This window comes from Gouania willdenowi, chromosome 8 (assembly GCF_900634775.1).
Source record: "Gouania willdenowi chromosome 8, fGouWil2.1, whole genome shotgun sequence".
NCBI lineage: Eukaryota > Metazoa > Chordata > Actinopteri > Blenniiformes > Gobiesocidae > Gouania > Gouania willdenowi.
Window position 1 is genome coordinate 1,110,544 of NC_041051.1, and position 21,116 is coordinate 1,131,659.

Below are 21,116 nucleotides of genomic sequence, written 5' to 3' on the forward strand. Positions count from 1 at the left end.
TTTATACATTGTCATGATGTGAGCTAACTGAGTGAGTGCATCTGTTCCAGGGTGTCTTTGTTCCTTTCCAAGCTAAAAACGGCGGCCAGGGCTGGATCTGTGGCGTGGTGCCCTGATGAGGAGGACCTTGTTGCTGTGGTTACGCGAGGAGAGGAGTTGTGGTCTCTGCTGAAGGCGCCCGGCGTGGCTCAAAGCGTTCTCACCCCTCAGCCACATGTGGCCATGCCGCAGTGGTACAGAGACACCAACGTTTCAATGCCACTGCAGCTCAGAGCTCTGACTCACCTCACACACACACAGTGACACACACACACAGTGACACACTGACACACACACAGTGACACACTGACACACACACAGTGACACACACACAGTGACACACACACACACACACACACACAGTGACACACACGCACACACACACAGTGACACACACACACAGTGACACACTGACACACACACAGTGACACACACACACACACACACACAGTGACACACGCACACACAGTGACACGCACACACAATGACACACACACACACAGTGACACACACTCACACAGTGACACACACACACACACACAGTGACACACGCACACACAGTGACACACACACACACACACATCCTTACATGATATTGTTACATTGCACTTTAAAGTAGAAAAAATGATTAACCTAGTTTGATTTTTGCACAATGTGATTAAATGTCAGTGATGATGACATGATTATTCTTCAAATAATAACACAAAGACTTTTTAAACCATATTTTCTTTATTGTCTTAATTTTACATAAAAGTGTTATAAAATAAATCTCAGAAAATTTAAAAAAGTTAAAAATGTCTCTTCCTGGGTAGCTAAGTGCTTATTAAACAGAAACAGGAATCCATGAAATGATCAATGCATCAAAAATACACATTAAAACTGGAATTCTGCATAGTTAACAAACATGTATAACATGTTCAAATGTTAAATCACCCAAATCCAGGGAATTTATAGAAATACATTAAAGAGTAACTAAACCTCACTGCCAGCCTTTTTAGAGCATTTTGACTGATTTTTAAGATGCTAATATGACAATCTGAAAGATTAGTCTCTACTTTCATAATCAGCAGTTGAATAGAGGCAAGTTTCACACAAATTGGCAGTTTCTGAAAAAAGTTGAAAAAAAAGGCTTTTTTTGAAAAAAACGGTCAATGACTTTGAACTAATCTTTTTTTTTTTTTTTTGCTTTAGTGACACCTCAACATTGGTTTCCCTCTATAAAACAACAAAAGTAACACTGGGACCAGGCTTTTGATGGCAACATTTCTATTATTTTGCTATCTGGGTCAGAATTGTGGTTTGCTAACTATATTTTGGCCTTCCTCCAAGTCTCTCCCCCCATCAGTTCCCACACTCAATTTCCTCCTCCCGGACATGCCATGTTTCACCGCTTGCCCCGGTTTGTTGATCATCATCTCTCATGATCGAAACACTCTCAATAGTCCACTCAGGTCCACACATGCTCTGGTCGAGTATGAGCTGCTGGTAGCTCCACACTGCCTCGTCCCTGCCTTCTCCCTCTCCATCGATTGTGATAATCATGGCTAATCTCTCATCCAAAGGTGCGCTGCTGCCAACTACATGGCACCAGTTGGTCACTACATCATTGTACAAGGCTGATATTCATAAGAGAACTCCACACTGTCTCCTAGCAACCACCGTCGAAAACACGAATGACGTATTTTTACGTCAATGGCAGTGAGTGAGTTAAGTAGTGCTGTTGATTGATCCTAGTCCAACTTTTAAAGTCTGTGTAAAGCAGAAATAAATGTTATAAGTATATAAAATGAGGTCTCAAAATCATGGCAAAACAAGCACTTTTCTCTGCTTTAAGATGCTGAGGGCGTGTCAGTTAGAGGCGCTGGTACCACGCCCACGTGCGGGAAGGGCACTGCCTCCTTGTACTGTGTATCGGAGAGAGCAGTGTGAAAGAAGCTCCAGCGTCGATAGTGCTTCCAAAAGTGCTCAGATCGGGCCAAACGAGGTATCAGCAGAAAGGTCTGCTCCGCCCGGGTCTGAATATGTGCATCCCTCCCAGGTAGAGTTCAAACTGTGCCCGCTAGAGGCGCAAAACAAAATTGTGGTGTATAAAAGTGCTAATTTCATGGAAAATGTGGCACCAGCAGACGCGTTTTATTCCCCTGAGTCCAAATATGTGGTTTGTTTTCAGCTAGGGACTGAATTGCGCCCGCTAGAGGCCGTGGAAGTTTGGTGTGCTTCAGCAGCAGGGTCAGGTTTATGCTAATGATGGCTCCATTACTTAACGCAGCTATGATTTCTGACCTGCCCATTAAATCCTGAACACGGAAATAGTGAAGCCTAGCTACACGGTCTTTAACATTTTAGTAAAAGTATTTTAATTTTGCGTATTTAGTTGTCAGTTTCTGCCCTCTAAGGGTTGAACGCTGGCTATTATAATTTAATTTTGCTATTGGCTGAGACGGATTATCTGGATTATCGTGCGTCACCAACTTTCACTGTTGCCCTGCCCCTCCTATAAAAGATGAGAGGAGGGTTTCCTCCAATCACAGCCCTCAGTGATTATTGATTGACAGCTCCATGTGGAACTGCTGTGATGTTTTTCACTCTGTGATTCTATAAAGAGCAGATTCTGGTCTAATCAGAGGGTTTATCCAGCTGTGTGTATTTACAGACACACCACGTGTGTATTCCCGTCTGTCTTTGTGTGTGCGGACATGCGTGTACTTTTTGTTGCAGTGTGCGTCTTCCTGGTTTATATGTGTGTGTGAGGTGATGTTCAGGGCTCATGGTGGGAGACGAGGGACTGTATGCCCATGAATGCCGTAGTGTCTGTAGGGCTGTGTGTGGATGCAAGCTTCACGTCAGGATTGTGTGCCTGTGATTGTAGTAGTTAAGCACAGCTCAGCTGTCACTGTGCAGTGCTGTGTGCTCCCTGACTGGGCGTGTCTTAACGGCTCCCGGAGCCCCACCCATAATCAAAGTATTTTTGAATTTCCCCCCTCGTGGCAGGTCAGCAGAAAGCAGGGGTTTAGTTACTTATTAAACACTTTCCTTAAACTTCATGATTCACAGTCATCATCAGAGCCTTAATCACATGATCTTACATTGCACCTTTACCTGATATTACATCACAAACCCAGAGGGTTCAAAATCAACAGAATCACAAACTGTCCTCCTCTACTGAAGCCCTCTATCTACTGTAGTTGTTGACCTTTGCTTTAAAAAGCTATATATTGAGTGTGACATGTGACCTTTCCTCAGTCTGTACTTTCCTGAAGGCTATGATGGTCCACTGAGGCAGCGAATGTGCACCCAGCCTTTTTAAATACTATGTTATATTTGCATTAAGCTTTAGCCTCTTTAACACAACAAACTTGATTTAATGCCATTCAGCATTAATTGCCATAGTGATTAAGCTCCAGCAAGCTTTGTAGTTCAGCACACACTGATTAAATCCTGGATGTTAGCGAGATATGACATTATCTAGATTTGTAGTTTACTCCCAATACACTTCAAATGAATGTTAATTTTTCCTATGCTCCTTTAAGAAACACAATCATATTTTACATGTGATCTAAATTAGTTTATGATTTACAAAAATGTCTTAAAGATTTGTTGTTTTTCCCCAGAAAAAAGAAGTGCTTTAGTATTAAGTGTCTGTCACATGAGGCAGGAGCTCTGATGTATAGATCAGTGCATGTAGGAGTCAAAGCAGTGGAGATGTCTGTAGGCAAGTCTAAAACAGAATAAAAAGGACGTTTCTTTTGCTGGTTTGTTGCACTGACAGTTACGAGTCCAAGTCCCAAAGACAGACTCATAATTAACACTAATACTGTGTTTCAAATGAAACTACACAAATGTCCTTAAATCCAACTGATCAGTGTTGAACATAATCGTCAAAGTGACGTCACCTGGACGTCTGCTGCAGTGCTTCAGGTCGGTACAGGTACCTCCAGATAGCGTAGTAGTGGATCCCGGCTCCTGCTGCTACAAAAAGATGCCAGATGGCGTGTGCGAATGGGACCAGGCCGTCGCTTTTAAAGAAGAATACACCCACCATGTAGAGGATGCCCCCCATGGCCAGCTCACACACTCCTGCTCGCTCCACCTGCAACACAACACGACCTTTTTTAATATTTAGATTTAGATCACAATCACACTAACTTTATTTATCCCAGTGAGAAATTGCTTAATGTTAAATGTGACATTTAGATTTACTATTTAGCATTTAGATTTAACATTTATATTAAAATGTAACATTTATATTTAATATTGAACATTTTGATTTTACATTTACATTTTGATTTAACATTCAGAATTACCATTTAGATTTAGATTTAACATTTAATATTTAACATTTAGATTTAGATCAGAAATACTTTATTTATCCTAGCAAGAAATTGCTTAATGTTAAATTTGACATTTAGATTTACCATTTAGCATTTAGATTTGACATTTATAATAAAATGTAAAATTTATATTTACATTTAATGTTGAACATTTTGATTTAACATTTAGATTTAGTTCAGAATCAGAAATACTTTATCCCAGCGAGAAATTGCTTAATGTTAAATTTGACATTTAGATTTACCATTTAGCATTTAAATTTAGACATTCATATTAAAATGTATATTTATATTTAATATTGACCATTTTGATTTAGATTTAACATTCAGATTTAACATTTAGATTAACACATAAATCTCTCTCAATCGTATGCAGTAGAGAAAAAAAGTTCCTTTAACTTTGATTTAAAAATGTTCACATGTGATGCTGACTTCAGCTCTGCTGCAGTTTGTTCCACTTCTTTGCAGCATAACAACTAAAAGCAGCATCACCATGGTTACTGTGAGCTCTGGGCTCCACTATCTGACCTGTGTCCATAGATCTCAGAGACCTGCTGGGTTCATAGCTGACTAACATCTCACTGATGTATTCTGGACCAAACCCATTCACACATTTATAACCAGCAGCAGAACTTTACAGTCTACTCTGAGGCTGACTGGGAGCCAGTGTAATGTGTTCTGACCTCTTTGTTCTGGTTCAGACCTGAGCTGCAGCGTTCTGAACCAGCTGTAGATGTTTGATGAAGACCATTACAATAGTCCAGTCTGCTGGAGATAAAAGCATGGACCAGTTTCTCCTGATCTTTCTGAGTCATTAAACCTTTCACTCTGGAGATGTTCTTTAGGTGGTAGAAGATGTTTTTGTGATAGATTTGATCTGATGCTGAATGTCAGATCTGAGTCAATCAGAACACCAAGGTTTTTGACTTGGTCTTTATCTTCTAAAGATCCAGACTCAGATACTTGCTGACAGTAGTCCTCTTTTCATTGTTACCAAAGACAATCACCTCCATCTTGTCATGGTTTAGTTGAAGGAAGTTTTCACTCATCCAGCAGTTTACTTTTTCTAAGCAGTCACACAACACCTCAATGGGACCATAGTCATCTGGGTTCAGTGATAGATATAGTTGTGTGTCATCTGCGTAGCTCTGATAATCAACCTTACAGTTGTGTAAAATGTGTCCTAAAGGAAGCATATAAAGGCTAAACAGAAGAGGTCCAAGAACAGATCCCTGAGGAACCCCACAGGACATTGGTAATCTGTCAGATTCAAAGTTTACAATGTTTACAAAATAACTTTGATCCTCCAAGTAGAACTTAAACCATTACTTTAACATTTAGTCCAACCCATGTTTACAATCTGTGTAACAACATTGTATGATCTACAGTGTCAAATGTAGACTTAGATCAATAGAATGAGAACAGATACTTTTCCTGAATCAGTGTTCAACCTTATGTCATTGATCACTTTGATCAGATCAGTTTCTGTGCTGTGATGAGAACCAAAACCTGACTGAAATTTATCAAATATTTTGTTGAATGTTAAGAATTGACTCAGTTGGTTGAAGACCATCTTCTCAATGATCTTGGCCATGAATGGAAGGTTCTGATTGGTCTATAGTTAGCCAGTATAGAGACATCCAGTGTTCTCTTTTTAACAGAGGTTTAACAGCAGCTACTTTCAGGTATTTTGGTACGGTGCCTGATTGGAATGATCAGTTAATTATCTGATACTAATCAGTGATAATTGACTTTACAACAGTTTTAAAGAAGTTTGAGGGTTTTGTGTCAAGGCAACACGTTGATATAGATCAATAACCAATAGATAACTTACTAGCTGTTAACTGTATGTTAATTATTTATAACTACATTGTGAAAAATAAGTATTCAATTGATATTATTATTATTTTATTTATTGATACACTGCTGATTTTGCAGGTTTTCCCACTTCCAAAGACTGGAGATGTCAGTCATTTTTATCATAGGTAGTAGTGTTGTGGTAGTCGGTCTTGGTCTCGTCTCGGACTCTGAAGCATTTTGACTCGGTCTTGTGTCGGACTCGGGATTTTCCCTCAAGACCGTTAGAGACCAGCACTAATTCCTGCTATTTTTAAACTTTTTTATAATGTGATAATAACACAGAGAAGAACGGGATAAAACAATATTTTATTCATTATTTAATCCACCCCGTGTGTGCGTGCGTGCGTGCGTCTACGGTGTCAGTTTAGACCGTGGAGCAGAAGGAGATATGAACTAATCACCGGTAAAAATCCCAGTAAAACTCCAGAAAACAATCACCAGTAATAAATATTATCTCCCTGGTAAATACAGTAGCTCTAATAACTGGTAAAATGATAAACTGATGATATTACAGTCTGTGAATGTAGTACAGGAGACGCACTTACTCCACCTCTGGGTCCTAGTGCCAGCCGTCCGGTGGAGCCTGTTCCGTTTACCGAGTCTGTGTGTGTTTAATAAGTCTGTGTGTGTTTAATAAGTCTGTGTGTGTGTTTAATAAGTCTGTGTGTGTGTTTAATAAGTCTGTCTGTGTTTAATAAGTCTGTGTGTGTGTTTAATAAGTCTGTGTGTGTTTAATAAGTCTGTGTGTGTGTTTAATAAGTCTGTGTGTGTGTTTAATAAGTCTGTGTGTGTGTTTAATAAGTCTGTGTGTGTTTAATAAGTCTGTGTGTGTGTTTAATAAGTCTGTGTGTGTTTAATAAGTTCGTGTGTGTTTAATAAGTCTGTGTGTGTGTTTAATAAGTCTGTGTGTGTGTTTAATAAGTCTGTGTGTGTTTAATAAGTTCGTGTGTGTTTAATAAGTCTGTGTGTGTTTAATAAGTCTGTGTGTGTGTTTAATAAGTCTGTGTGTGTTTAATAAGTCTGTGTGTGTGTTTAATAAGTCTGTGTGTGTTTAATAAGTCTGTGTGTGTTTAATAAGTCTGTGTGTGTGTTAATAAGTCTGTGTTGTGTTTAATAAGTCTGAGTGTGTGTTTAAACAGTCATGTGTGTGTTTTACTAAGTCTGTGTGTGTTTAATAAGTCTGTGTGTGTGTAATAAGTTCGTGTTGTTTAATAAGTCTGTGTGTGTTTAATAAGTCTGTGTGTGTGTTTAATAAGTCTGTGTTGTGTGTTTAATAAGTCTGTGTGTGTTTAATAAGTCCTGTTGTGTGTTTAATAAGTCTGTGTTGTGTTAATAAGTCTGTGTGTGTGCTTAATAAGTATGTGTGTGTTTAATAAGTCTGTGTGTGTTTAATAAGTCTGTGTGTGTGTTTAATAAGTCTGTGTGTGTTTAATAAGTCTGTGTGTGTGTTTACTAAGTGTGTGTGTGTTTAATAAGTCTGTGTGTGTTTAATACGTCTGTGTGTGTGTTTAATAAGTCTGTGTGTGTGTTTAATAGTCTGTGTGTGTGTTTAATAAGTCTGTGTGTGTGTTTAATAAGTCTGTGTGTGCGTTTAATAAGTCTGTGTGTGTGTTTAATAAGTCTGTGTGTGTGTTTAATAAGTCTGTGTGTGTGTTTAATAAGTCTGTGTGTGTTTAATAAGTCTGTGTGTGTTTAATAAGTCTGTGTGTGTGTTTAATAAGTCTGTGTGTGTGTTAATAAGTCTGTGTGTGTTTAATAAGTCTGTGTGTGTGTTTAATAAGTCTGTGTGTGTGTTTAATAAGTCTGTGTGTGTGTTTAATAAGTCTGTGTGTGTTTAATAAGTCTGTGTGTGTGTTTAATAAGTCTGTGTGTGTGTTTAATAAGTCTGTGTGTGTGTTTAATAAGTCTGTGTGTGTGTTTAATAAGTCTGTGTGTGTGTTTAATAAGTCTGTGTGTGTGTTTAATAAGTCTGTGTGTGTGTTAATAAGTCTGTGTGTGTGTTTAATAAGTCAGTGTGTGTTTAATAAGTCAGTGTGTGTTTAATAAGTCTGTGTGTGTTTAATAAGTCTGTGTGTGTTTAATAAGTTCGTGTGTGTTTAATAAGTCTGTGTGTGTGTTTAATAAGTCTGTGTGTGTGTTTAATAAGTCTGTGTGTGTTTAATAAGTCTGTGTGTGTGTTTAATAAGTCTGTGTGTGTTTAATAAGTCTGTGTGTGTTTAATAAGTCTGTGTGTGTGTTTAATAAGTCTGTGTGTGTTTAATAAGTCTGTGTGTGTGTTTAATAAGTCTGTGTGTGTGTTAATAAGTCTGTGTGTGTTTAATAAGTCTGTGTGTGTTTAATAAGTCTGTGTGTGTTTAATAAGTCTGTGTGTGTTTAATAAGTCTGTGTGTGTGTTTAATAAGTCTGTGTGTGTTTAATAAGTCTGTGTGTGTGTTTAATAAGTCTGTGTGTGTGTTTAATAAGTCTGTGTGTGTTTAATAAGTCTGTGTGTGTTTAATAAGTCTGTGTGTGTTTAATAAGTCTGTGTGTGTTTAATAAGTGTGTGTGTGTTTAATAAGTCTGTGTGTGTTTAATAAGTCTGTGTGTGTGTTTAATAAGTCTGTGTGTGTAATAAGTCTGTGTGTGTGTTTAATAAGTCTGTGTGTGTGTTTAATAAGTCTGTGTGTGTTTAATAAGTCTGTGTGTGTGTTTAATAAGTCTGTGTGTGTGTTTAATAAGTCTGTGTGTGTTTTATAAGTCTGTGTGTGTGTTTAATAAGTCTGTGTGTGTTTAATAAGTCTGTGTGTGTGTTTAATAAGTCTGTGTGTGTGTTTAATAAGTCTGTGTGTGTGTTTAATAAGTCTGTGTGTTTAATAAGTCTGTGTGTGTGTTTAATAAGTCTGTGTGTTTAATAAGTCTGTGTGTGTGTTTAATAAGTCTGTGTGTGTGTTTAATAAGTCTGTGTGTGTGTTTAATAAGTCTGTGTGTGTGTTTAATAAGTCAGTGTGTGTTTAATAAGTTCGTGTGTGTTTAATAAGTCTGTGTGTGTGTTTAATAAGTCTGTGTGTGTGTTTAATAAGTCAGTGTGTGTTTAATAAGTTCGTGTGTGTTTAATAAGTCTGTGTGTGTGTTTAATAAGTTCGTGTGTGTTTAATAAGTCTGTGTGTGTTTAATAAGTCTGTGTGTGTGTTTAATAAGTCTGTGTGTGTCCGTGTTAAAGTCTACATGTTTATGTCTCTGTCCATCCACTCTTTTCATTATATTCATGTCTTTTAAGGCTTTATTACATAGTGTTACTGTAGTCCGAGTCGCCGCCATCTTGGATTATGTCGTCACCAGTGCGTCATCGCCTGGACTTAAATAACTGTAAAGAGGTTTAATATTAGTCTATTATCTTTTTAAAGTGGTGTTTTTTTTATGTCTTTAGACTCTAATTACATTTATGTATATAATATGTTCCCTACAATATAAACAGGTTCACAATATAAATATTATTTATAGTTTCTGTTTCCACTGTATCCAGAATAATAATAATAATTCTCAACAATAACTATTGATTAATTTGTCACATGACTGTTCCAGGGTTTGTTTTATTTAGTTTCACATCTACCTGTAGATCTATGTTTTTTACACTGATGACAACTTGTTTGTAGTTTTATTTCAGAAAGTTTCACTTTTACAGTTACAGCTGGAAACCTTTGTTAAATAAATATCCTAGTTATATTACAGCAACCATATTAAACTATATCAACTAAGTGAATTAATAAAAATAACCTGTTAAAGGCTTTTTAAAACTAAATAAATATCTTGTGAACTCTGTGACCTGTTAAACCTGAACAACTGAAAGAATCAGAATCAAGAATCATTATTTATTGGTAGAAATACTTTTAAACACTTGCTGTACATTCAGCTGACATAAAAATATTGTTTTCAAATATGTAGAATAATTGTGGATTTATCAGTAGTAGTTTTAATATTTTAGTTAATTTTTTGCAGGAACCTTTTCTGTCCGTCAAATGTATTTAAAATAAACTAAAATTAAAGAGAGAATGTTATTTAACTGTTGAACCTTGTCATAATTTTATTTATTTATAGATTTTTTTTAAATTGAAAAAAAATGTTTATGGTCTTGGTCTTGGTCTCGGTGCATTCTGGTCTTGGGCAAGTCTTGGTCTCGGATCGTGTGGTGTTGAACACACACTAATAGGTAGTATTTGATACAATAGAAAAAATGAAACTAAATATTTAGTACAGAAACCTTTGTTAACAATTACAGATGTCAGACATTTCCTTTTGACCAACTTTTATAACTTTATATACGTTAGTAAATGAGGAATAACTTTAGAATAACGTCCCAATAACGTACATAAAGTTTTAACTGATACTTAACAAGTCATTAGTCAGTAGTTTAATAGTAGTAGTTCTATTGCTAATTCATAAGGTATAGTTACAGTATTAATCATCATCATACAGGTAACATGTAATTTATTAATTGTTAACAAACAGCTTGTAAGTTAACTATTAACTATCTATAAGTTATAAATCCATAAACTGTTAGCAAATATATTCACAAGCACTCATCATGTAACAGTTTATTAATAATGATCTATTAGCTACTTATGATGGATAGTTATTATAGAGAGTTACCCAAATATGTTTAGGACAACAGGAAAAGTGGAGTTTTTTCTCAGAATTGTGACTTTAGAATCAAAATACTGAGAAGAAACAAAGATATCTGTGAATAAATTAAATTCTGGCTTATTAATAGAAATATTTTTTTCTCTGAAACAAAGTCTCCCTCAAGTTGGAATTCTGAATTAAAGGAGGAAATTCTTCCTTTCCTTTGTTTTTATGGAAGAAAAAAATTCACATTTCTTAGAATACACACTTTTTTTTAATTATTTATTTTTGATTTCCTCTTATTCCCTCTTTTAAAAAGAGAGACAGAAAAAAATAAACCCATCATTCTGATTTATTATCTTAAAATTAATGCCAATCAATCGCAAAAAAATTGCAACTTAAAGTGAGAAACCGGAATGTGATCTCAGAATTCTGACGTTAAAAACTAAGTTGAGATAAAGTCAAAGTTTTGCTTGAATGTAAAGTTTAAAATGTGTTACTGGAATCTGAGACACAATTATTTTAATACAACAGAAAACTGTGCAACATCTCACACTATTGGTAAGTTTATTGGCTAGAATTACTGACAACCTTCAGGTTTTATTGTAATTAAATCTATGATCTATATTAATATATTCCATATATTAGTGTTAAATAGAAATTAATCCTTTGAGTTTTCCTTTCCATTCTTCATTCCTATCCATCCATCTGCTCATCTCCATCACAGCCTCTGGCACTGGAACCATGACCCAGTTTACCCATGGTGCACGGCTGGATACACAGTGGACAGGTGACAGGGCTAATACTACACATCTATATACACACATCTATCCAAAGGTCTGGATCCCTCTGGGTGTGGGTACCATTGTGTGTTTTCAACGATTGGTGCTGAGCAGCAGGTGAGTTTCTATGGATCAGTCTTTTTTTTATATGCTTTTATTGTGAAATGTAAATGCACAAAAAGGAATTCAGTAATCAGAGCAACCACATCTTAAAGCTGCAGTATAACGGCATAACTTGGCACAATTTGGTCAAAAACCAATAATCAAATTACATTACTGAGTTGGCAAAATAAAAGCAATATTTCTAAACGTTAACAGAATAATTGAGCTTTGAACGTGTTTCCATTGAACGTTGTTTTGGACAGGAGCCTCATAATTCCCGTGAGACTTCACTGCAGAAAGACGGATGCTCACAACCTCCTTATATCACTGTATTCCTTTGTTGTTTTACGTCTAATGTGGCACTAATAATGTTAATAAAGTGTCTCCTCTTCCGTCTACACGTACCGCGTCATGTTTTCTCAGAGGGTCATGTGACCAGGTACATCACGTTCTGTGACGTGTATTTGTGTGAAAAGTGTTTCCATGACACATTTCAATATCGAAACGTCTGAAATTCTTCTTCATTAAAGCATCAAAACTTTTTTGCGTAATTTGAGTGTTTTTTTTGAAATTCAGGTGTTTACATTCCCAGTTTTTAATGCGCTATTTATATTTTGTGCATCTCCAAGTGTAATGGAAACAGCTATTGTAATCCAAAGTGAGTAAAGTGATGTAAATGATGTTTATAAATCAAGGAGCGTGACGCTGGATCTTTCTACAAACACGTGTGCTCCATGAGCTGTTTTGGGCGTTACTATTGGCTGCTCGCCTGAAGTCAGGCGCATTAACGTACTATTGATAGTAAAAGTGTAATGATGGACGTTCCAGCGACAGTCTCTATCACTGTCACAATGCACAACCTCTGCCCCTCCCTTTTCTGTTTGTATGTCTCCACCTTCATGGGCGTGGCAGATCCTGTGTGCAGGACAGCACAGCTGGCTTCAATCCACCAATTAACAGCAATACAAGAAGCATGGACAGCATCCGAACAGTCCCTCCTATCTCCTTTCCTATCTCCTTTCCTATCCACTGTTCCTTTACCCCCAGAAGTGTTTAAGTGGTGGCCATGATAAAGAGCATTCAAGTTCTCTTTAAGCTCAGGAAAAGAGGCTCAATGGTTCCTTTATAACTTCCTTTAGCCTAGGAAACAATGATACATCCTTTACCAAAGGAGACGAGATAATGCTGACCCACAATTCCTTGCAGCGATAACATTTAAAGGGAAACGCACACCCGAGCGCTTACAGAAACTCACGATAAGTAACAAAGATCATGTAAGTTACCAGTGCAATAATATGCCTTAAACACCTTTAACTAAATCATCTAAAACCCATATATTATTATATGTAGACATATTATCAGATTATAACAACATAAAACAGACACTCTGTGGTTCTAGAAAAAGTGATCATTTTTATCCACATGATGTTTTATTTATACATAATTAATATTAGTGAGTAGAAGGTGAGTGTGATCAACCATTCTCTATGTGACATTCTTTAGTTTACCTTTAGTTCCTCGTAGCCATGGTAACCGCTTTTCCTTTGATTTACATTCAAACCTGTGATTTATGACATTATATCAGTGAAAGTGTTAGAAATGATATTTTAGTTTATTTTAGGAAATGTGTAGTTTTTTCACCACGACAGACGTCACTAACCTTCACCACTGTCAGATTATTACGTCACCTAGTGGAAGTGTGTCTGATTGTCTAAACAAACATGATGGTCTTTTCCTAACTCCTCCCCTAACACCTTTCCTTAACCCTGTGACATCATCCACGGAGTTATGGAAAAGTGGATAGGAAAGGAGTTAGGAGGGACTAGTTTTCCAGCAACACTCTGCCAGTTTGTAACTTTTACTCAGTCAGTACCAGCATTTTGGCTCCATTACCTCAACTTACCCTTTAGTTCAGAACCTGCCCATACTTACCTGTCCATCTGCCTAGGTATTATCTTCTATTACTCTGACAACTTACCAGTCCATCTCCTCATGTTCAGTCCTCTGGCTTGTCTCTGTCTATCTCCTGGTCCCCGGGCCCCTACCCTGCCCAACTCTACAAGTTATAAAAATAAAACTACTTTTGCTAACCTGTTGTCTGTCTGCTGTTGGGTTCTATTTTCATTCGTGACAATCACAGCGTTAGACACACACGGCAAAGCAAGAGGAAAAAGGCAGACCGATGTGGAGAAGTAACAGCGTAAAGGCACAAATATATTAGTACTCACGGATCTCCATGACTGCGCAGGGTCCGCCCCACATACTGGCTTTAGAGGGAGAGTGACAACAGATGGGACAAATCGTGTGTAAACCTAAGAGAAGCTTATCCAAGGTGAATTCATTTACAGTCTGGATGTGGAGTGATGGTTGTCACTCTGCCTTGAGCGGTTCCCTAGATCAGTGGTTCCCAAACGGTGTGCCGTGAGGCAAGTCCAGGTGTGCCGTGGGATTTTATGACAACCAAACTGTTGCAGCAATCTGCCTGAGTGCTCTGAACGGGGCGCGCGGTGACATCATTTTTGGCACGCGCAACTCGCATCATCCCACACCTGTCGAGCATAAACCAGACTTAATGCTTAATATTTCGCTGTTCCCGCGGTTGCGCAGGCGGGAATTATAAGACTGTGACAAATGCTGTAGAACAACATTAAAACAGAGAAACAGTGAGAAGGAAAATGGAACGCTTTCTTGTACGGTCGCCCGTGATATTGTACATGATGTGAGTGATAACACGTTATTTAGGCTATTTTGCACCTTGACCACAAAAAGTGTGGGAAGCACTGACCTAGATCACAGCCACCTCTGTGAGCTGTGTGAGGGGAACGAACTGATGCCAGCAGCCACTGCTCAGGGTAACAACGACTATAAAGTGATGCAGTACGTGCGTTCATCTCTAAAACCATCTCTTTGCTAAAGCCGTCTCACAAATTATGTTGCAAAGCTCGAGCAGCACAGATTGGAGAAGTTGTAAAGGCTAATAGGCATGAGTCATAAAAATACATGTTAGTAAATGTTGTATTAAAAGTTTGCAGCAGTCATTTTATTAGTGTTTATTAATATACAGTATTAGTATTTTATGTGACTTCACGTGTGTGTAAATATTTTCTTTGGGTTTAAATTTTGAATTCTACAGGTTCACATTTTTTCCCATCATTTGTGACATGAAATTCATTTCACACGTGTGGATTTTTTATACAAGTAAACATTTTTACATACAAGTTAAATTTTCTACAAGCTCTCCTAATTTGCAACATATTTACTTTCATATTTTTTTTAAGCAAATCTTCAACTTTTAAGTAAAGGTCACTAAATATTTATTTTTGCTTCACAAAGAAAATGTCACAGATTTGAGATCAACTGAAGTATTTAGAATACATCTCTGATATATCTTATTTAGCAAAAAGGAAAGTTGTGATAGATCAGGGTGATTTTCTTACATTATCTTCAAACAGATTTGCTTTTTTGAAATGTCAAGACAAATGTGGAAATGCATGTTGTTTGCCTTTAAACTTGTTGGATTCATTCATTGAATCAATGCATTTGAAAAGGGTTCAAGGTTGCAGAAAGCTGATGTTTTTATGAAATAAGGTTTGGTTCCTATGGACAGATTCATAACAATGAAAGGAAACCAGTAGAAGCACTGATCTATGAGCAGACGTAATGAAGGACAAATACTTTGTTACTCTATTTAAAGGCACCACAGAGTTATTTTAAATGATTCCTCAGGCCAATATACAGCGCTGACAGTATCAATGCTCTGAGCGCGGCTGTCCACTGGAAACACCCACTAGAGAAACGGACCGTCTTTGGTCATGTGACCTGGAGAATGCCTGTAGAACGTATCACTGTATGGCAGTCACGTGACCACAGGCTCTGATATACACATGGAGCCAGGGGCGGAAACAAAGCCTTGCCCCCTTGCTGCCAGCCCTTAGAGCCAATCCTAGTTCCAGGTCAACGACACAATCAAAGACAAAGGAGGCTAGCCCGACCGACTGTTTGTTGATTTTTGCGACAGTGCTGCGGCGCTTCTGACCACTAGGGGCGCTTGACGTGAAAGTTACTGGTCTAGCGCCCCTAGGGCCAAAAGTTACACAGTGTTCCTTTAAGGTTTTTTTTTATGGTCCCTGAACTTTACTTGAGTATTTATTTTTTTGGCGACTTTTTACTTTTACTTCTTACTTTTTTAAACAAATATCTGTACTTTCTACTCTTTACATTTAAAAAAGTTAGCTCGTTACTTTTAAGAGCTTTGAAGATGACGTCACAATGTAAAAAAGACGCAACATTTTGGTAGTTTGAGCTTTTTTCTGTGAGGAATGTCCCTTAGTTTTATGATTAGTATTTTTAAATGTTAAACTCAAAGCTGCTCTGGGTTTTATTGAACATTTGCACTGGATTTTTTTTACAAATGTTATCTATATGGAGTGCGAAATTCTCCAGGTGTTCAAAGATAACAGATTTAATTTATTTACATGTACCAGTTTTCTACAAGTTCTGACAGAACTCGGACAGAAAAGAAGTGATCACAACTCTCTCTCTCTCTCTGTCACCGCTTACACACACACACACACACACACACACACCCACACACACACACGCACACACACACACACACACACACACACACACACCACCCACGCACACACACACACACACACGCACACACACACACACACCCACGCACACACACACACACACCCACGCACACACACACACGCACACACCCACGCACACACACGCACACACACACACACACACACACACACACGCACACACACACGCACACACACACACACACACACACACACACACACACACACACACACACACACACACACACAGAGTTCCCTGGTCACCACGTCAGTGAAGTGATGAAGTGACCAAAAACCACCACTATGTTCAAGTGACTCATCAGGAGCCATTGCAGTGACTACAGTTGCTACAGACGCATTCAGTGTGAACGCACCTTAAGACTCTGTGATTGGTTCTTACTAGGGATGTAACGATTCACTCAACTCCTGATACGATTCGATTCCCGATACTGGGTTCACGATACGATTCTCTCACGATTTATTTTACAAAATGGGACTGTAGACAAATTAGAAAATGCTGTACTATTTTCCTTTTATTTTTCATTGTCAAAAGAATTCCTTGAAAAACTATTCAAAACCATGCAATTTAACTAAAAATAAATCTTGAATGAAATAAATAAAGGAATAATACAAATGAAGAAGCCTATTAATTTAAATTCTGGTTCTATAATAAACAATGCAAAACTACATAATAGTTCTTTTTCTTTTAAAAGTGCAACTGAAAATGTATTTTGTGCCTTAACAATTGGACTTTAAAAAAAAAAAAAACCGATTGCACTGATTTACGTCATATTTGTTTGGACCAGCAGAGGGCGCTGGTAACACAGTGGTCGGTTGGCATGCAGATATCTTGCAGTGAAGAAGAGAAGCTATGCTAGCAGACAGAGCTAATAGAAAAACGTGACTTTTACAGATATTCAAGTAATATTACAGATATTCTTTCGGTGCTAAAGGGGTAATGAATCATTTATTAACATATTTAAGAGTAGAAGGCAGCCAGACAGAAAGTATTAGCAGACTCCGCCCGCCGCCTACACTTGTGGATAGCGCCCTCTGCTGGTTAAAAAAAGTACTGCGATTCAATTTTCAAAAAATCGATATCAACCGTGATACCTATGAATCGATTTTTAACTGCCTTACGATTAATCGTTACATCCCTAGTTCTTACCATGGACAGAATGACTGTTGCAGGAACACTCCCCATGGCCACGTAGCCCAGAAGCTCCACCAGCTTGTACCTGCACGAGGAAACACAAACACACAATAGCTCCACTTTCCTGTGTTTCTGTTTCAAACACCAACACCTGTGTTTGTTGTGATTATTAACAAAGAGTGAGAGACTGTTACCTCTCATGGAAAAAGAAGACGTACATGGATCCTAAACAAGCCATGACCCAGATCAGCCAACGCATGTGGCACGCCCACGGCCCCAGCTCCCTTAGCATCAGCCTGAGGACACACACACACACACACACACACAGACACACACACAGACACACACAAACACATGAACATATGAACACACTGGCTTGATTGTCAGGCAGTGTGTGTGTGTGTGTGTGTGTGTGTGTGTGTGTGTGTGTGTGTGTGTGTGTGTGTGTGTGTGTGTGTGTGTGTGTGTGTGTGTGTGTGTGTGTGTGTGTGTGTGTGTCATTGGCTCACCAGGGAGAGTAGGAGGCAGCAATGAAGAAGTAGATGGCAATTCTGTCACACATGTGGAAACGCTGCTCCAGCTTCCTGCATAGAGGAAGGAAACAGGAAATGCATCAATATTCTAACATTTATCTGAGAAATGATGAAATGGTTAAGACGAGAAGATAATTCGTTTTTAAAGATGACCAGTGTAGTCCTCACACACCAATCCTTCATGTTAAGGTCCTTGATTTAGTCTTTTGGCGTATGGCAAAATGTGTGAAAGGTCAGACGATTATCATTTATTATTTCAACTTTTAACTGATTTAAAAAACAAAAGACAAAAATATATAGTAGGGATGGAAGGATATATACTAAGTCGGCTAAAAATCAATGCAAATAAGAGGCAGGGTTCTCGCCAGCAATGTTGAGCGCAACACATAAGGGACTTCAAGGTGTGCACAGGTTGTTTTAATTCTCTTTTTAATCTGAACAACCCAGAAACACAAACATCAGCTGCATCATCTATTTAATACATGCAATCTGCTCTGATGCCCCCGTCTTTACCTGAGGACCCCTGCAGCCACTTAGCTGCCCCCGATGCTGCCTGTAATCACCGTCCAATATAAATAGACCTTCAATCAGACGTAGCGTCATGTTTAAACCTCACCATGGATCATTCTACATGCGCGCACACGGATGTGAATACGTCTGATTGAAACGTGTTCAGGCTTAAAAAGAGATCGGATTCATTCTGGTCGGACAGGTTCAGGCCGTGTTCTGTTAGGGTGGGTCTTCTTTTTTCTGCCCGATTAAAGCTCAAGTGTGTGTATTATCCGTGTGTGTGTGCCCGAGCACGTCCTCCACGATGTGTGTGTGTGTGTTTGTTCAAATATTACTGCAGGTCCCACATAAAACCTCATTTAAATTTGAAAAGCGTGTCTTGGAATCAAATGTTATTTCTTATCTCTACAGTGTGTGTGAGTATTTATTAATGGAGGATCTATACCAAGCATGAGTAATTCTATAATTACATTCATCATCACATTCACCAATTCACAAATAACTTTTAGCTTGAAAGAAAGTGTCGCAGCCTTGTCGTTTGAGAGGAGATGAATGGGTTTTGTACCTGTCAGACGCACTGTTGCTATGGCGAAGAAGCACACCGAGTCTTGAAGTTGAGTTTTCCTTTCGTCTTTTAATTTAACAGCGGCTTTGACCGTTAACACACACTGGATGGGTTTGTGTACATCTTACGATATGTAGAAGCATGTGAACAAAGTGAAGCGAAGCGGTCAACAAAAAAATACGGCTACCCAGCTCTCCTTTCTCATCTGACAGCCGGAAATACATGCCTTTTGAACTAGCCGCCCTTAACCACCCATCATGTGACCCCACCTCCCGTGCGTTACCACAGCAACCAAACACGCATCACACATACACCAATATCCTATACTATGGCTCCTACAAACCAGCCTCTTAATTATGCAGTAATTACCATTTTCAATTTAACAAATAGGAGACATAAATGCTGCAAAAATAATGCACAATGTTTCTACAAGCATGAAAATCAGGATCCATCAATAATAGTAATCCATTTTTTTTTATTTTATTTTTTTTTTTTTTAAAAAAAAAAAAAAATAGTAATCCAAACTTGAATCTTCTTTCTTCATATTTCTAGTTAAATCATGTAAAGTTTTCCAAAAGCGAGTCCACGGAGTCTAAAGCCTCTACTGAGGCCAGTTTGTCTTTAATCCATTTCAGCCTCCTGCAGCAGACAAACCTTCGTGATTGGCCGGTCCAGGCAGCTGGCCTGTGTTTTTACCCGTACCTGACGGGCAAATCCTCTGCGGTCCGGAGAGGTTTGGATTACTCGTCCCATGAGCCACGAGTTCCGAGGCGCTGTGCTGTCCATGATGAGGACGAGGTCTCCCACATTGAAGTTCCTTCTTGCTCCTGTCCATCTCTGACGCTCCTGCAACTGGGGTAAGTATTCCTTGACCCATCTTTTCCAAAACAAATCAGACATGTATTGGACCTGTCTCCATCTCCTGTGAGCATACATGTCTGTTGGCTGGAACACTCCTGGTGGTAAGGACGGCAAGACTTTCAACAATAGCAGGTGATTAGGAGTCAATGCTTCCAGGTCATTCTCAACCATAGAGGCCTTTGTGATTGGCCAGCTGTTGATGATGGCCTCGACCTCGCAAAGCACTGTATGCAAGCCCTCTTTGTCCAGGTTTTGTACCATTAGATTGGAACTGAGTACCTTGCGGACAGATCTCATTAGGCGTTCCCATGATCCTCCATGATGTGAGCCAGCTGGTGGATTAAAACTCTATTTTATTCCCTTTTTCAGCATGACATTCCTAATCTGCTCACTGTTCCACTGCTCAATAGCACTCCTCAGTTCCCGCTCTGCTACTGTGAAGTTGATGCCATTGTCAGAGCGAAGTTCCTGGACCTGACCTCTTCTGGCAATAAAGCGTCTGAGTGCATTAATGCATGGTGGTGGCGGTGTCTAGCGATGCTGCAACTTCAATGTGAACTGCTCTGATGGCTCGACAGGTAAAGATCACACCATATCACTTGACCATACTCCTTCTGCTCTTTACATCAAAAGGCCCAAAGTTCTCGACTCCCACAAGAGTGAATGGGGGTTCATCAGGCACGATTCTTTCTTCGCGTAGATCTGACAATTGTTGGTTCACTGGCCTAGCATTTAAACGGCGACCAATGACACACCTGGACAGCACCTTTCTTATAGCTGTCGTTGCGCCAGTTAACCAGTATCTCTCTCTTAGCTTCGACAACATGTGGTTACAACCACCATGTCCCACTTGCTGATGTATGTGTCTAAGGAGAAGCTCTGAAACATGGATATCTTTCAGCAATATCACAGGGTGTTTCACCTCTGCTGGCATCGATGATCTACTGAGTCGACCACCAACCCATAGGACTCCATCTTGCAGTTGTGGGCAGAGCTTTCGAAGATGACTGGATATCTTAATGGGCTGACCTTATCCCAGACATGCCATCTCCTCAGGAAATTGTTTCTGCTGACAGTACCTAACAATGGGCAGCTCAGCCTGATCCAAGTCCTCTACCATAAGACTCTTGGTCTTAAAATTGTTCATCTTCTTTTCCACCTCCACCCAGGATTTCTGTTGTTCCCTTGT

The 21,116-nt window shown here is 38.7% G+C and overlaps 2 protein-coding genes across 8 annotated transcripts in view; one reads left to right on the top strand and one right to left on the bottom strand.

The window, feature by feature from the left end:
- Nucleotides 1-1,029, top strand: part of ap5z1 (adaptor related protein complex 5 subunit zeta 1) — a 61,986-nt gene extending 60,957 nt beyond the window's left edge. For 4 of the 6 annotated variants that reach the window (XM_028454498.1, XM_028454502.1, XM_028454501.1 and 1 more), the window contains one exon: nucleotides 51-417. In XM_028454498.1, the coding sequence (XP_028310299.1) occupies nucleotides 51-303 (253 nt within the window). In that variant the 3' untranslated portion in view covers nucleotides 304-417. Of the gene's footprint in view, nucleotides 1-50; nucleotides 418-480; nucleotides 513-532 lie in introns of those variants that run through there. The other 2 variants (XM_028454500.1, XM_028454499.1) reach the window with 2 other exon arrangements.
- A 231-nt stretch (nucleotides 1,030-1,260) lies between these two features.
- Nucleotides 1,261-21,116, bottom strand: part of LOC114468825 (monocyte to macrophage differentiation factor 2-like) — a 44,240-nt gene continuing 24,384 nt past the window's right edge. Inside the window, exons 4-7 of one of the 2 annotated variants that reach the window (XM_028455927.1) lie at nucleotides 17,968-18,042; nucleotides 17,677-17,754; nucleotides 17,474-17,543; nucleotides 1,261-4,129 (exon numbers count right to left, since the gene is read on the bottom strand). In XM_028455927.1, the coding sequence (XP_028311728.1) occupies nucleotides 3,929-4,129; nucleotides 17,474-17,543; nucleotides 17,677-17,754; nucleotides 17,968-18,042 (424 nt within the window). In that variant the 3' untranslated portion in view covers nucleotides 1,261-3,928. Of the gene's footprint in view, nucleotides 4,130-17,473; nucleotides 17,544-17,652; nucleotides 17,755-17,967; nucleotides 18,043-21,116 lie in introns of both variants that reach the window. The other variant, XM_028455926.1, reaches the window with a different exon arrangement.